Below are 15,017 nucleotides of genomic sequence, written 5' to 3'. Positions count from 1 at the left end.
GATTGGCGAACCTGGACTTGTGAACTGTGGTAGTTTTTTTTTGGTGGGGGGGTGGCTGGGGTTTGAGAAGCACTTATCAAACTCATTCACCATTGTTTGGATGGTGGCTGCTGGGTGGCTAATGGGGGTAGTACTACGCCTGTTAAAAATTGCTAGGGCAGCACCACCGGTTAAAATCCGGGCAGTGAATAAACAGGTGGGATGAATGACATATGGTGAACCCTTCTTGGAAGGAGCTCTGTCTCCTGGTGAATAAGGGAGTGTTACTGTGATGTAACCCATGTTGAACTTCTTTCGCGTCGTGCGGAGTCAACCGTGCGGGAATGACTCGCCAATGTGGCTCTGTGGCATCCTCCAGTGCCATTCTCTGATGTCACATGTTGCTCGACTGACAAGGGATGTGTGGAGGGTGGGGGGAGAGTTCCAAAAATTGATTTATCCCACTCCATGCAGAACTCTCAATTCTCGCTCATTTGGCATGAGAATCGATGCATTTGGAGCAATTCTCGTGACCTCGCGCTCACCCAGCAAAATCTCACGGATCGCTGGGACCAGGAAAGCCCTCGGAGACCTCCATAACTGTCGCTGGACTTTGTTGAACATCCACGCTGAGACGGAACCAAATGTCGCCTCCGAGTTGTCAAGCACTGGTCATCTCGCCGCTCGGAGACCGTGCATGATGTGACTTACGCAAACGCAATTGGAAAAATAATTGCTGATGAAATCTAAAAGCAAAAGCGTAGATTTAACATAACACAATTAAAGTGCAATATGTGGTTTGGTGCCACCCAGATTTTGTTGTCTGCAAATGAATACTTGTCCCCTCCAGGATAAATGTTCAAACTGCCAAGCAATTTTGCACCCTTACTTACTTGTACCCCTGAAGGAATTAATATTTGCTCTTATCAGCGAACACATTTCAGCGTTAGATTTACGGTGAGGTTTTGCTGAGGTAAGTTCGTGAGGAGTGGTTGAAAAAGTTACAGCCGCATTGGTTCAGACAATGTTAGGACCAAACAAGTGGTATGCAAATGTGAAACTATACTGAAAGCAAACTAAGCGATTATTTCATAAATAACTGTGGAAATTGGGCCTACATTTAGGGTCTAAGAATGCATGGCTATGTCGGAAAATTGCATACCTGTCAATCCCTTATCAGTGCCCTACCTTATTACAGACCAATTCAGACCTCATTGGTCACCCCGTGCCTTTATAAATCTCAACATTTATCCTACAAAATCCCATCCCAACACTTTCTTTTTTTACTCCATTTCCCTGCAAACCGTACGGGTTGACAGGCAAGTAATTGATATCATTTCATGACAGCAAACAATAATGGTGTCCAAACATTCCCTATAATCGGTGCCTTGGGAGAATGAACATTTCATTTTGGGGAAACAGACGTGGGGTGGTGGGGCGGTGGGTGGGGGGGGACACACACGTATCCTCTTGTCGCCGGTGTCGCGAGTGCCATCCTGTCCGTCCGCGTGCATCCCAGGCGGGGAGGAGCCGATGAGGCACCGTGAGGTCGGGGAAGGCGTCCACGAGTTCGAGTACAAACCCCTCGCCGTGGGGCCCCATGTCATCACCATCACGTGGGGCGGGAAGCACATCCCCCGCAGGTGAGTGCGCGAGTCTCACGCCTGTCGCGCCAAGCGCACGTTGCGTGCTCCGATGCGTGACGCCCGGCAGTCTGTGTCGTCGGGGAGATGCAGTGCCTTGTCGAACAAAGACAAAGATGCCCCGTATAGCCTTAACAGACTGTGGGGGCAAGTGCTGTTAGCGAGCACCTATGAAGGCTGGAACGGTACACAAGGGGGTGGGTGGCCAGCACCACGCCCGACCGCCTTTGTCTCCCCAGTGGCGATGTTTACACACCGCACCAGGTACTCATTTCAGGCTGAGTCGACCTAGGGGATGCCCAGGACCGGTTCCGATAATCGTCACTGGTGTTGGCCGTGAGCGGGAATCGAACCCGGGTCGCCAGGTTCATAGCGCAGCGTAGCGCTAACCGCTACACCACCGCTCCCCAACAAACACACACACGCGTGCATGTCGGTTGCTGCATTTGCATGTACGTTATGTGACTGTGATGGACCCGATACAGACACACTCGCGTGGTTGCCGTGAATGTCTTCGGTGTATGAGACAGACTGTGTAAGGGTCCCCCTTGTAGCCTGAACAGACTGTTGGGGCAAGTGCTGTTAGCGAGCACCTATGAAGGCCGGCACGGCACACGAGGGGTTGAGTAGCCAGCTCCACACCTGGCCACCTTTGTTTCCCACAGCAGTAACTCATTTGAGGCTGAGTCGACCTAGGGGTGACCCAGGATAATTGTCACTGGTGGTGGCCGTGAGCAGGAATCGAACTCGGGCCGCTCGGTTTGCTGCGCAGCGCCCTAACCCTACACTCCGTTCACACACGCACACACACACAGTCGTGGCTGATGTGTAGGTGTGCTGTATGTATGTCGTGTCGTTGCGTGTGTGTGTGTGCGTGGTGCTGCAGCCCCTTCGAGGTGCTGGTGTCGGCCGAGGCCGGGCCGCAGAAGGTGCGCGCGTGGGGGCCCGGCCTGGAGACCGGCATGGCCGGCCGCTCCGCAGACTTCGTGGTGGAGGCCATCGGCACCGACGTCGGCACCCTGGGTGCGGTGACGACGATGATGACGATGTTGATGATGGGAGTGGTGATAATGATGACAGTGATGATGACGATGATGACGATGTTGATGGGTTCTTTCGGTAAAGTCACGTAGAAGGGAAATAATAAAATAATAAAAATAGAACATATTTTATAATGTTTTATTTTGATTATTTGATAATGTTTTATTTTTATTATTTTATTATTTCCCTTCTACGTGACTTTACCGAAAGAACCAAGAAGATGAATCCGTGCAGTCACGAAAGCTTTAAATCGAAAGATGATGACAATGTTGATGATGGGAGTGGTGATAATGATGACAGTGATGATGATGATAGTGATGACGGTGCCTACGGACATTCACCTGGAATGCACCCAACCTGGCCACATCCCAGAAGCTAAGCAGGTTTGAGCCGGGCTAGTGCTTAGATGGGCCACCACTATGCAACACAGATTGTTCAAGGCTGTGGGGCTATGTGGTGAGCAGGAAAGGGTAGTGCAATAAAATATATCATTGAACTGTACTGACCGGTGCGGCCAAGCCACAGCATGGTCAAACAACCTCAATCCGCACGGTGTTGGGAACACCCTCACCCAGCAATGCATTGTTGGATGTGCACGAGAATGATGTCAGCGATTCTTTTGTTGTACGTAGTTGAACTTCTTTCGCACCATACCTAGCCAACCGTGCTAATCGGAGGCGCGCGGTTACGATGATGTCACGATGATGATCATTACCAGTCCAGTTCGCTCCCTTGCACTATCAATCAGCCGAATAGCGATCTCGCTGGACGCTGACCCGCGGAAGGGCCCGTTCCTTCCCCCTCTCCTCCTTGTCGCAGGCTTCTCAATCGAGGGCCCGTCGCAGGCGCGCATCGCGTGCGACGACCGCGGCGACGGCTCGTGCGACGTGCGCTACGTCCCCACGGAGCCCGGCGACTACGCGGTGCACGTGCTGTGCGACGAGGAGGACGTCGCGCTGAGCCCCTTCATGGCACACATCCTGCCCGCCAGCAGGGACTGCTTCCCCGAGAGGGTTCGTCACCGCCCCAGCGCTAAACCGCCACTCTCGGCCCGCCTCGCGCACCTCGAGCCCTTTAAAAAACTAAAAACAACCTTGGCCTTTTGCAACGGTGGCGCTAGATCGCCGCTCGTCGCGGAGGTTCGTGGTTCGAGGCCCGGCGGCCGCCCTGGTTAATATCGTGGCTTTATTTAACCTCGGCACTGCCCCTAAAATTTGAAATTATTTCACGAAGCACAATGCGTAGCAATAGTGTCAGTGACAGAGCAGTGATTCTCTTCATGTATCTCTGTACCGATCTCCATATCCGACCGGCTGTTGCTCTCCGTCTCTTTGTACCTGTCCCCATGTCTGTCTCTACATCTCTTCTTGTCTCTTTCTCTCTCCTGAAGCCCTCTCGTGACGAGTAGGCCTCAACATTGGCATTTAGCTCCTGAACACATTGGAATAAGCCAGAATAGAATTCATTCTTTGCAAAAGGTATATGTTTGGTGTTTGAACATCTTAGCACTTGCTTTATTTGTTTAACACGTCAGCTTTCAGCGACCAATATTATCCATAGTAGAGGTTTGTTGGGTTAGATCGCGTAAATATAAATGTGTCGTTGCACCCGCCACCACCCAACACACAGCCAATTAGTTTGGTTTGTCACGTAAACAAAATATGCCAATTCGCGACTGTATCAATACACTTGTGTGTTGGAGAGTAAACCCCTCCGGGCTTTGTAAATGTTGCAGGTGAAGTACCGGTAAGTACGCTGGACACCCAGGTTGAGGCACACGTATGTTTATTCAAACTTATCGGTACAGGACAGCACTAGAGGGGGTAGCGGCCCCCTCACCCGGATAACTGGGGATACACCCTAGCTAGTCCTGACCTACTCCCAAGTCCTCCACTACGGGCTAGGGGAGGCTAACTGGCCCGACACTGGTGAGTCGGGCTACGGTCTCCGGAGTCCCAGGGTACTGACCCTGGTTCACGGAACCACGCCTCTGGCTCGATCCTCCGCAGCCCTTACAAGGGCGGCGTCGAGGGGAGTCCAGGGCTTCTAACTAGAAGATCTTCCTTCTTCCTCCTTCGTTCCCAGACTGAGCCACGAGCTCTCTCTGTCCTCCCCCTTTATACCCCCCGTCAGGATCACAACCCCCCAGGCTGCCTGATGCGGACGTCGCTGCGGGCACCCCCCCCCGTGTACTCCCGGAGCTCCGCCCACTGTGTTTATTCCCCGTTGGATCCCATGCACCTACAGCCCTCCCGTAACAACCCTACATCACTCCCCCCATTACAGCTCGCAGCCGTCCCGGCTGCAACAATTCCAATAAAGGAACATTTACCCCTCAACCCCGTGTGTGCCTCATTTTTTTTTCAACAAAATGCAAATTGAACAACAACAACAAGAACAACAAGAAGAACAAGCACACCCCCGAAGGGAATGTCCGACGCACCCCCCCCCGTATAAATACGAAATCCGTAAAAGCGCGTATATACAACTAGCCAGGAACTCCCCCAGCACACACAGCACACCCACGACACACAACGCACCCACACACACACACCGCGCCCACACAACACGACACACACAGTGTGCAAGGAGCACACCACCGACGCAGCATACAGTAACCATGACACGTGAAGGAAAATAAATAAAAAAACAAATTTTTCTTTTTCTTCCTTCTGTATATTATAAGAGTCTGCGCATTTTAGCGCGCGTCCTTGCCGCAGGCCCGTCACACGGGGCAACCCCGGACGGCGGACCATCCGGTGGCGGCTGTCCCATTCGAGGTGAGGTCGCGATTGAAGTCGCGCGACTGTCGGCATCACCCGTGTGGGTTCTAGGGCGTGAGCCCGTCATTCCCGGTGCACCTGTGGGTGGGACAGCCGGCAACACATCAGGCGAGAGCAGCGACGGACCCTCCGAGTCGGTCGACCCCCCACATGCTTGGCCCCGCGCGTGTGGAGTGGGCCCTCGCACCGCAACAAACGGTTTTAGCCTAGAGGGGTGTACAAACCACCGGCGCCTGCCCCATTTGATTCGAACGCACTGAGGCCTCAAAACCTCGACAACCTCGACGGGGCCCCGCCACGGGCGCACGAGTTTAGAGGAGGTCGCGAGCGGTACCTGGGGACAGTGCAGCCATGCCCTGTCCCCCGGCTTCCACTGCAGCACGTGCGCGCGAGCCAGCCTGAGGCGCTCGTTCGCCTTTTGACGCCTGTCAGAATTTAGCCTCGCAGCATCCCGCGCCTCAGTCAGTTTGTCAAGGTTAAATTTAACGTGTTCATCCAATTTAATTTTACCCAGCGGCGCGGGGATCTGCAGCTGTGCCGGAACAGGTGGGTCGGGTTCGCGGCCATACATAAGAAAGAATGGTGAAAATCCCGTCGCAGCATGGGGAGCCAATCTGTATGCCGCTAGAACCCCTTGAATTTGTAAGTCCCAATCAGTCTGTGAGTCCGAGACTTGCTGCGACAACATAGACGAGATGGTGCGATGCAGACGCTCGACCATCCCGTCCGTTTGCGGGTGATAAGGAGAGGTTCGAATTTTTTTCGTTCCTAGGAGATCACAGACTTGTTTTAGGAGTTTCCCGGAAAAATTTCTACCCTGGTCGGTCAGCAACCGCTCCGGAGCACCTTTGTCCATGACATAACCCTGGACAAAGGCGTCGACGATGGCTGCTGCCGACTGATTTGGCAGGGGCCAGGCCATAGGCCAGCGCGTAAAATATTCGACCCCAGTAAGCAAATATCTGTTACCCCTGGGGGTGGCGGGGAATGGCCCCAGAATGTCCAGCGCGACCAGTTCATTTACTCGGGAGACCTGGATGGACTGCAAGGGCGGGTTCGACTCCCGTGCCGGTGGTTTGCGCTGCGCACACCGAGGGCATGCTGCCAACAGATCAGTGACATCCCTTGTCATGCCTGGCCAAAAAAAATTCAGCTGGAGCAAGGAGAGAGTTTTCTGGGTCCCCAGGTGGAGGAGGCGCTCATGCGCAGCCCACACCACCTTACCCCGTAATCCCGAAGGGACCACCAGCCGGTGACGGTGGGATTTGCTGTCCCAATGCATGAGCACCCCTGCGTGCATGCCCCAAGCGTCGGCCTCACCCGTCCCCCGCCCCCTCTCTCCGGCGCGACGACGCAACGCGAGGAGGGAGGTATCCTCCATTTGGAGGCGCCCCCATTCATTAACGGGCAACCCAAGCAGGGAATCTTTCCCCTGTTCCGCGATATCATTGGTGACCAATGTTTCGTCATTGGCGGCGGCCGCCAGGACCGGAACCATCATGTCCCCTGCCGGCTTGCAACGCCCAGACCCCAGGAGGCATGCGCATTCGGAGGCGGTTGGCATCCGTGACAGAGCGTCAGCGTTGGTGTGGCGAACGCCCTTACGGTAGGTGGTTTCGAAATCGAAATCCTGGAGGACCTCCAACCATCGGGACAATTGTCCCGATGGCTGTTGAACCTTCAGGGCGTACTGCAGTGCCGCATGATCTGTGCGGACGGTGAAATGCCGACCGTACAGATATGGGCGATACTGTTGGATGAAATAGACAATTGCCAACAGTTCCCTACGGGTGACACAATATCTTTGCTCCGCTGGAGACAACACCCGACTGCCGTACGCAACCACCCGTTCCACGCCGTCAACCACCTGGGAAAGCACACCTCCAATACCCGTGTTGCTCGCGTCGGTGTCGAGCAAAAACGGCCTAGAAAAATCTGGGTAAATCAGGGGAGGAGCCTTCACCAGGGCGTCCCGAAGGGAGCAGAAAGCAGCTTCCTCCTCCTGACCCCAGTGGAACCGAACCCCTTTAGATGTTAACGCGTGTAGGGGTTTGGCAATCGTTGCAAAATTAGCGACGAAGCGTCGGTAATATGATGCGAAGCCAATAAAACTCCTGACCTCTCCCACCGAGGTGGGAGTCGGCCAGGAGCTGACACACTGCGTTTTGGCGGGATCGGTAGCAATACCTGAGCGCCCTACGATGTGCCCCAAATAACGCACCGACTCGCGTAACAAATGGCATTTCTGGGGCTTAAATTTCAAATTAGCAGCCCGCATCTTTAGGAAAACCGCCCGCAACCTCTGGAGATGTTCATCAAAAGTTTTACCAAAGACAATAACGTCATCCAAATAAATCAGGCACGATTCCCATTGCAATCCAGCCAAAACCAATTCCATCAATCGCTGGAAAGTTGCCGGCGCTGAGTGTAAGCCCATCGGCAACCGGTTGAATTGGAACAGGCCGTGCGGTGTACGGAAAGCAGTTTTAGGCTTAGAATCATCGTCCAGAGGAAGCTGCCAGAATCCCGAAAGTAAATCTAGTGTGGAGAAGAATCGCGCTCCCGCCAAGGCGTCCAGCGATTCGTCCATCCGTGGGAGCGGGTATGCGTCGGCAACCGAAATTTTATTAAGGCGCCGAAAATCCACGCAAAACCGCAACGAGCCGTCCTGCTTTTTAACCAGGACGATCGGCGCTCCCCAAGGGCTGGTGGAGGGAGAAATGATGTCGGCGGCTAACATGTCATCAACAGCCGATTTGACATGGTCCTTTTCGGCGGGACTTAACCGAAACGGATTTTGGCGAATTGGCGCGCTGTCACCCGTGTCAATATGGTGACGCAGCAGGTGAGTGCAACCCAAATCATATTTATCCCGACTGAAAACGTCGGAAAATTCCCTCAGTAGCGTTCTAAGCTGTTGGCGCTCTGAATTTGTCAGGTCCGTCGATCCCGCACAAAGCGCGTCGAGCCACCCTTCATCGCTGTCCGAATGTGGGAGCATTCGGGAAGCAGTGCCAACATGGTTCGCGACAGGTTCCTCGCAGGGTACCGGCGTCGCGTGAGCGAGCACCGTCCCTTGAGGAACCACCACTGTCTGCGACCCCACATTGAGGACCGCGATGAAAGGGTCCTCGTCCCCTCTTACGACGGTCTGGGCCGGAATCAAATGAGGTGCACTAACCCCGGCCCTAGACGGTCCCAGCAAAACACCCTGATCCCCTACGCCCTTAGCGAAGGGCTTACGAAGTTTCAGAGGCACTAGCATTTGAGCTCCCGGCGGCACACTAACTGTTCTGACGACGAACGCCGGTACCGTCGCGAACGCCGTCCGAGCCGCCGCAGGGGAAGGCAGGAAGGCCATGCGTCGCCCTGACGGAAGCTCAATGCATCCTTGGTCGATCAAAATACGAATTGGCATTTTGCCTAAGAAATCCGTCCCCAGCAGGCACGGAACCGCCAGCGAGGAGGAAACGAAAATCGGCCCCGACAATTTGATGTCCCCGATACAAATTTGCGCGCGAATCTGTCCCATGATGCCCAGAGAGCCCCCGTTAGCGGCATAGAATGGGACGTTAACCGGCAGTAAGGGCCGGCTTTGTACAGGCAGAATATTGTAAATTAACTCCGAAATGATTGTCGCCGATGCCCCCGTATCGACCAGGATGCGTACCTCTACCCCGTCAATATGTCCGACCACGGCCGACGACCCTGACGACGCGGCTACCACGCGATGGGCCAACACGGACCACTGTTTGGGCTCGATTCGAGTCCCCGCAGTGATCCGCGTTGGGCCGTCGCAACGCAACATCGGCCCCCCGTTCGTTGTGGTGCGAGAGTGTGCAACGGGTGGGTGCTTTGGCCAAACATGTGTGGTGCCGCGACTCGCCGGATCATGTTGCTGGAGCTTGGGAGGAGGAGGCCCGGCGTCCCGTCGAGGCGTCGTCCCGCGCTGTCGAGGCGAGCGGCACCCCAAGGCGACATGGCCCCGAACGCCGCAGTTGAAACACCGCGGACCCCCCGGTGGAGACGATGGACGGTCGAACCGGCTTGAGCCGTCCCGGGCCGCCCGTGCTCCTTGCGCCTGTTGCCGTCGGTGGTCGACGGCGTAGAGCTCCTCCGTCTGAAGGGTGGCTGCAGCCACCGCACGCCCGGCCGATGCCCTGCTGGCTTTCCGCCGCAGGGACAGAAGGTTGGCGTGAAGGAGGCGCGCCGCCTGAAGAGAGGTCATCTCGGCGTCCTCCTGTGCGACGACAGCGATGTCCAGGTCGTCTGCCAGGAGGAGGATTTTCTCCGTGACCATCGCGTCCACGCCGTCGTCGTCCATACGGGGAAAAGCCGTTTTGGCCAGCGCCAGGAGGCTCGTCCTGTATGCCAGGGGCGACTCCTTTTCACCCCGCTTGCGGTCGTAGAACTGCTGTCTGCATTCTGCAGATGGTCCATAGACCCCAGCCAGCAGTTGTAGTGCCCTCGGCAGAGTAGAACGCTTCTCTCTTGGCGCCGATGTGAGGGCGGCGAGCGCGTCGGCGTCGAGGAGCGCCGGCAGCGCGCAGAGGGCTTCATCGTCGGACCACCTTGCCATTTCTTGGTGGGCGATGAAGCGTCGCTGGAAGCCGCCCCAGTCGCCCTCTGCACCAACAAATTCTTTCAGCGGAGGCAGCCGTTGTTGCAGCGCAGCTTTCGCCTTGGAAGTCTGCAGGCAGTTATTCCCGGGACTCGGCTGTGCGTCGGCGCGAATGGCAGATGGAATCGCCTGTCGCCGATGTGATGACGCTCCCTCCGCTGGTGATGATGCAGCTGTCCCAGCGAGAGCGGTGTCGGACCCAAGGTTGAGCCCGGCCACGCCCTCTGCAGCTGCCGTAACGATGGCGGGAAATTCAAAGTTGGAGTCTTCAGAAATGGCGGGAAGGCGCTCAGGTCGACGACTCCCCTCGCCCCGTGGTGGACCACCAGCCCCCAGCCGCGTGATGTTTTCCAGCGTGGCGGCAGCGGCGTACAGTAGCTCCGCCAGTCTCTCGTGAGCCAGCCGTAGCGCGTCTGGCTGCGGCCCCTCCTCATGCCGATGCCCCGGTAGGAACGCGTCGGCCCCCGGCTGCGCCATGTCTTGGTGAGCCGTCTCGGGCTCAATGACTTCAGCAGTGTCCTCCTCCGGTACTCTGGCTCGAGCTGTCTGGCGTGTTTCCATGTCCGTAGTTCTTCTGACACCAGATGAAGTACCGGTAAGTACGCTGGACACCCAGGTTGAGGCACACGTATGTTTATTCAAACTTATCGGTACAGGACAGCACTAGAGGGGGTAGCGGCCCCCTCACCCGGATAACTGGGGATACACCCTAGCTAGTCCTGACCTACTCCCAAGTCCTCCACTACGGGCTAGGGGAGGCTAACTGGCCCGACACTGGTGAGTCGGGCTACGGTCTCCGGAGTCCCAGGGTACTGACCCTGGTTCACGGAACCACGCCTCTGGCTCGATCCTCCGCAGCCCTTACAAGGGCGGCGTCGAGGGGAGTCCAGGGCTTCTAACTAGAAGATCTTCCTTCTTCCTCCTTCGTTCCCAGACTGAGCCACGAGCTCTCTCTGTCCTCCCCCTTTATACCCCCCGTCAGGATCACAACCCCCCAGGCTGCCTGATGCGGACGTCGCTGCGGGCACCCCCCCCCGTGTACTCCCGGAGCTCCGCCCACTGTGTTTATTCCCCGTTGGATCCCATGCACCTACAGCCCTCCCGTAACAACCCTACACAGGTTTAATCTCCAACACACCGGTGTGCTGTACTGGTAACGAATTGTCACGTTTTTTTTACGTGCCAAACCTTACTAATTGGCGGTGTTGAACGACACATTTATATTTAAGCGATCTAACCCAACAAAACACCTCTCATGGATCTTCTTGTGTTGTCTTTCATATCGTCTGTCCTTCTGCTTTATCTCTTCGTCTCTTGCCACGTCTCTCTGCGTGTGTCTTCTGCCTGGCTTGTCTCGCTCTCGACTGCACCACCACTGCCCACCCCCTACCCCCACCAACCCCTCCCTTGCTCAGCCCACTCTTGCCGGTCTCCTGCCACCCTGAAAAGTTGTTTCGTTCCGCCGCCTCTCAGCACCTCTTCTGCCTTGGCGGCACTTTTTTGCTCCGCGTCCTCTGGATTTTTTTTTCCCTCTCCACGTTTAGGAACATGCATTTATATAATTTTGCTGCTGTAAATGTCCACATGGTGAGCTACTTGTTGCGCTATCATTTGTGGCCCAGTCACTTCTGGAAAATAAGTTAACAAGATTAAGCAAATGTTGTTAAAGTGATTTGTTTACTTCTCCTATACTCTGCACTCCGATCGTATTTTTCTATTGTTCATTGTTGCTAAGTTCTGACCCGCCCCTACTGGACATCTGTGAAAAATATCTTCAAAGCTCATCGGATTCCTCCGGTCTAAATAAACATGTTGATTCCGTTTGTTCGTTGGTGCAGGTGTTGGCGAGTGGCCCAGGGCTGGATGCCAACTCTTGCCTCGTGAGCACGCCCACACACTTCAGCGTCGACGCCCGAGCAGGGGGCAAAGGGAACCTTAAAGTCTACCTGCAGGTGAACTCACCTCCACTGCCGCGTGGGAGTAGAAAAATAATAAAAATGGTTTCGTTCGAGATTTTTATTTTTCTGAGTTGTACATTCGCTGGCGGGGTATATGTTTTGTCCTTACAAACCTGGTAATTGAATACGATAAAAATGCAGGTTTCGGTCACAGTGTTTGTTAATTCCTAATTTCTATTTTAAAAAAATCATACTCTGTGGTCCTTATTTAACCAGCCGTGCATTAGGCCATAGAGCAAGTAGTTTAGTTCTTATCTGTGCAGTTGTAGTGCTATCCACTCTTATTCGTGCACTTTCCCGGGGCACTGTGATTTTCTCACGGCTTCGCAAATTCGCAATAACACCGATTAAAAAGGAATCGGGTTGATCACATAATTGCGGCACTCTGCTGAATAAAGACTTGTGACTGTGTGAACCCTTACTGGATGAATAAAATAATGATAATGTTTGGTTTTATGAAACGTCGATCATGCAAATCGCATCTCACGATTGTTTATGAACCACAGACAAGTGGGAAGGCAGCCAGGCAGTCAGCCAGTGCCAACAATTGTCCAAGTTCTGCAGTCCTCGATATATTCATATTTTTGTCAGCCAATTAGTGTTTATACATGTGGGAAGAAACATTAACACCCAGAGAAAATCCATGCATGCAAGGGGAAAACACTCTATCCCATTGAGAAGGCACAGATGGTATTATGCATAATACAAGTTTTTTTTGGGTTAGATCGCGTAAATTTATAAATGTGTCGTTAAACCCGCCACCACCCGATACAGCCAACTAGTAAGGTTTGTCACGTAAACAGACCATGCCAATTCGTCACTAGTACAGCAAACACCGGTGTGTTGGAGAGCCAAGCCACAACATTTACAATCTGAGTACGACATTTCGCCAGTAATTCCAACTGACTTCATCAGATGCTATCAGTCTGCACTCTGCTGTCCCGCCTTATCCTGGCCAGCCAAAGCAATGGCTCCTCCATAACACCTGTGGGAAGGGAGTTTCTCTCAAACTTTGAGACATCCGCCAGCATTCGCCTCCACGGTGCTGGATCACTGACGTGCACAGCCACCGCCGCCCGGCTAATGACACCGAATTACATCGTCGTCGTCGTTTTTATTGTACCGACTGCAAGGGCAGGGGGTGTGGATGTTTGATCCGCAGGACGTGGAGGGACAGCCGGTGGCCGTGCAGGTGGCGGAGAGGCCCGGTGGGATCTACGAGTGCTGCTACACCCCAGAGAAGCCCATCAAGCACACGATCATCGTCACCTGGGCTGGGGTCAACATCCCGGACAGCCCCTTCCGGGTACAGCCTCGCGGGCCAGACGGGGAGCCTCCTTTCGCCCAGACATTACACCAGTTCAACATGGGCTATTAGCATGCATATATTTGGGATGATGTATTCCAATTATTAGCACGTGTGGAAACGTGTGGGGCCAGTACCACACACGAGCGATTTCCAGATGTTGACATTGACAATGCCACGATACTTTGCACGCATTTTAGGCTTAGTTAACCTCGGGGAAGCACGATGATTTTTTTCAAGATAGTAATGTTCATTGTTTTTCACGGCCAGACACGGTTCATTGTGTATAAAGTCTATCGTGCTATCTAGAATCCGCGTAATTACCAATCCACAAAGCACGTCCAAGTATCCCTTTTCAACTCAAAGTCCGCACGAGTGCCGCTCTGCCGAAACGTCCACGAGGCGGCGCTCCCGCCTCGCTTCGTCGCCCTGAACTCAGTGCCGGGAAATTCCACATTCCCGCGGCATGGCCCAGACCTCTCTGCAAAATGACCACTTCCCCCGTGTGACTGGAGCGGCCATCTTGTCGCAGGTGACCGTCGGGGAGGGGTGCCACCCGGAGCGAGTGAGGGTGTACGGTCCGGGCGTGGAGTCCGGCAAGGTCAAGGCTCACGAGCCCACCTACTTCACCGTTGACTGTGGCGAGGCCGGACAGGGTGAGTGCCGTGCGTCGCCAGCGGGGGGGGGGAGTGCCCGGTGAACGTCAGGTCAACGTCGTGCGAACGTCGGGCCGAAGTTGGTCGCGTTCACTGGGATGGGGGGGATGGCCTTCGTGGTCATCGTTATTCAACGCGTGATGGTCATTGTCTTTGCGTTTGTTTTTTAGTCATTGCTATTATCTGTGTTGACATCATAATTGCTGATGAAGATCGTCATCCCCAATAGCGTTGTCGTCGTCAGCGTTGCCGTCATCAGCGTTGTCGTCGGCAGTAACGTCATCATTGTCAGCAGCAGCAGCATTATTATTATCATCTTCATCATAAATTTAAGCACAATGCATGCCTCAGCCAATTAGGCGTGCAGCATCGGGCTATAACGGTGGAACGTGCTTGGAACCGTTGGCTCAACGTTTGCCCTACATTCCATGTTTACTGGTAAATTGCACGTGTAATAATATATTTACTGTTGTTAAACGTTGTTATGGACTAACGTAATCCTTCCGGTAACTAAAGGCACTACCAATGACTTAAGGGGCTACTATTCATGGAGATGTCCCAATGCTATAAATGGAGGTGTTAGCAACATTCCAGTTGTAAGGCTGAACTTGTCTATATTTGCGTCAAAATGTCATCTTTCTAACACTTGTAGAACATGAGGATTTACACACGTCACCCAATCGCCCTTGGCCGTGTGTGCACGTGAGTCGAAGTGCTTCTCGACAAAGGTCAGCGCTAACGCAAGGTCGCCCCGTGGTGGTGCCGCCAGGGGACGTGAGCGTGGGCATCAAGTGCGCGGCCGGCGCGATGGGCCCCGTCGACAGCGACGTTCACTTCGACATCATCAAGAACGAGAACGACACGCTCACCGTCAAGTACACGCCGCCCTGCGCCGGCAGATTCACCATCATGGTGTTCTTCAGCGAGCAGGTGCGGCGCTCGTCGCTACCGCACGCACACACGCAAGACAAAGACAAAGATCTCCCGTATGTAGCCTTAGCGGACTGTTGAGGCAAGTGCTGTTAGCGAG

General features: G+C 54.3%; 1 protein-coding gene across 2 annotated transcripts in view; it reads left to right on the top strand.

Annotated features, from left to right (window-relative positions):
• Positions 1 to 15,017, top strand: part of LOC144934746 (filamin-C-like) — a 181,065-nt gene that overhangs the window by 124,287 nt on the left and 41,761 nt on the right. For both annotated transcript variants that reach the window (XM_078860852.1, XM_078860853.1), the window contains 7 exons: positions 1,499 to 1,622; positions 2,509 to 2,645; positions 3,483 to 3,676; positions 11,906 to 12,019; positions 13,188 to 13,331; positions 13,864 to 13,987; positions 14,757 to 14,917. In XM_078860852.1, the coding sequence (XP_078716978.1) occupies positions 1,499 to 1,622; positions 2,509 to 2,645; positions 3,483 to 3,676; positions 11,906 to 12,019; positions 13,188 to 13,331; positions 13,864 to 13,987; positions 14,757 to 14,917 (998 nt within the window). The remainder of the gene's footprint in view (positions 1 to 1,498; positions 1,623 to 2,508; positions 2,646 to 3,482; positions 3,677 to 11,905; positions 12,020 to 13,187; positions 13,332 to 13,863; positions 13,988 to 14,756; positions 14,918 to 15,017) is intronic.

The sequence above is a fragment of the Lampetra fluviatilis genome, chromosome 11, assembly GCF_964198595.1.
Source record: "Lampetra fluviatilis chromosome 11, kcLamFluv1.1, whole genome shotgun sequence".
Taxonomy (NCBI): domain Eukaryota; kingdom Metazoa; phylum Chordata; class Hyperoartia; order Petromyzontiformes; family Petromyzontidae; genus Lampetra; species Lampetra fluviatilis.
Note: the sequence above shows the minus strand (reverse complement) of the source record. Positions and strands in the feature narration are given on the sequence as shown.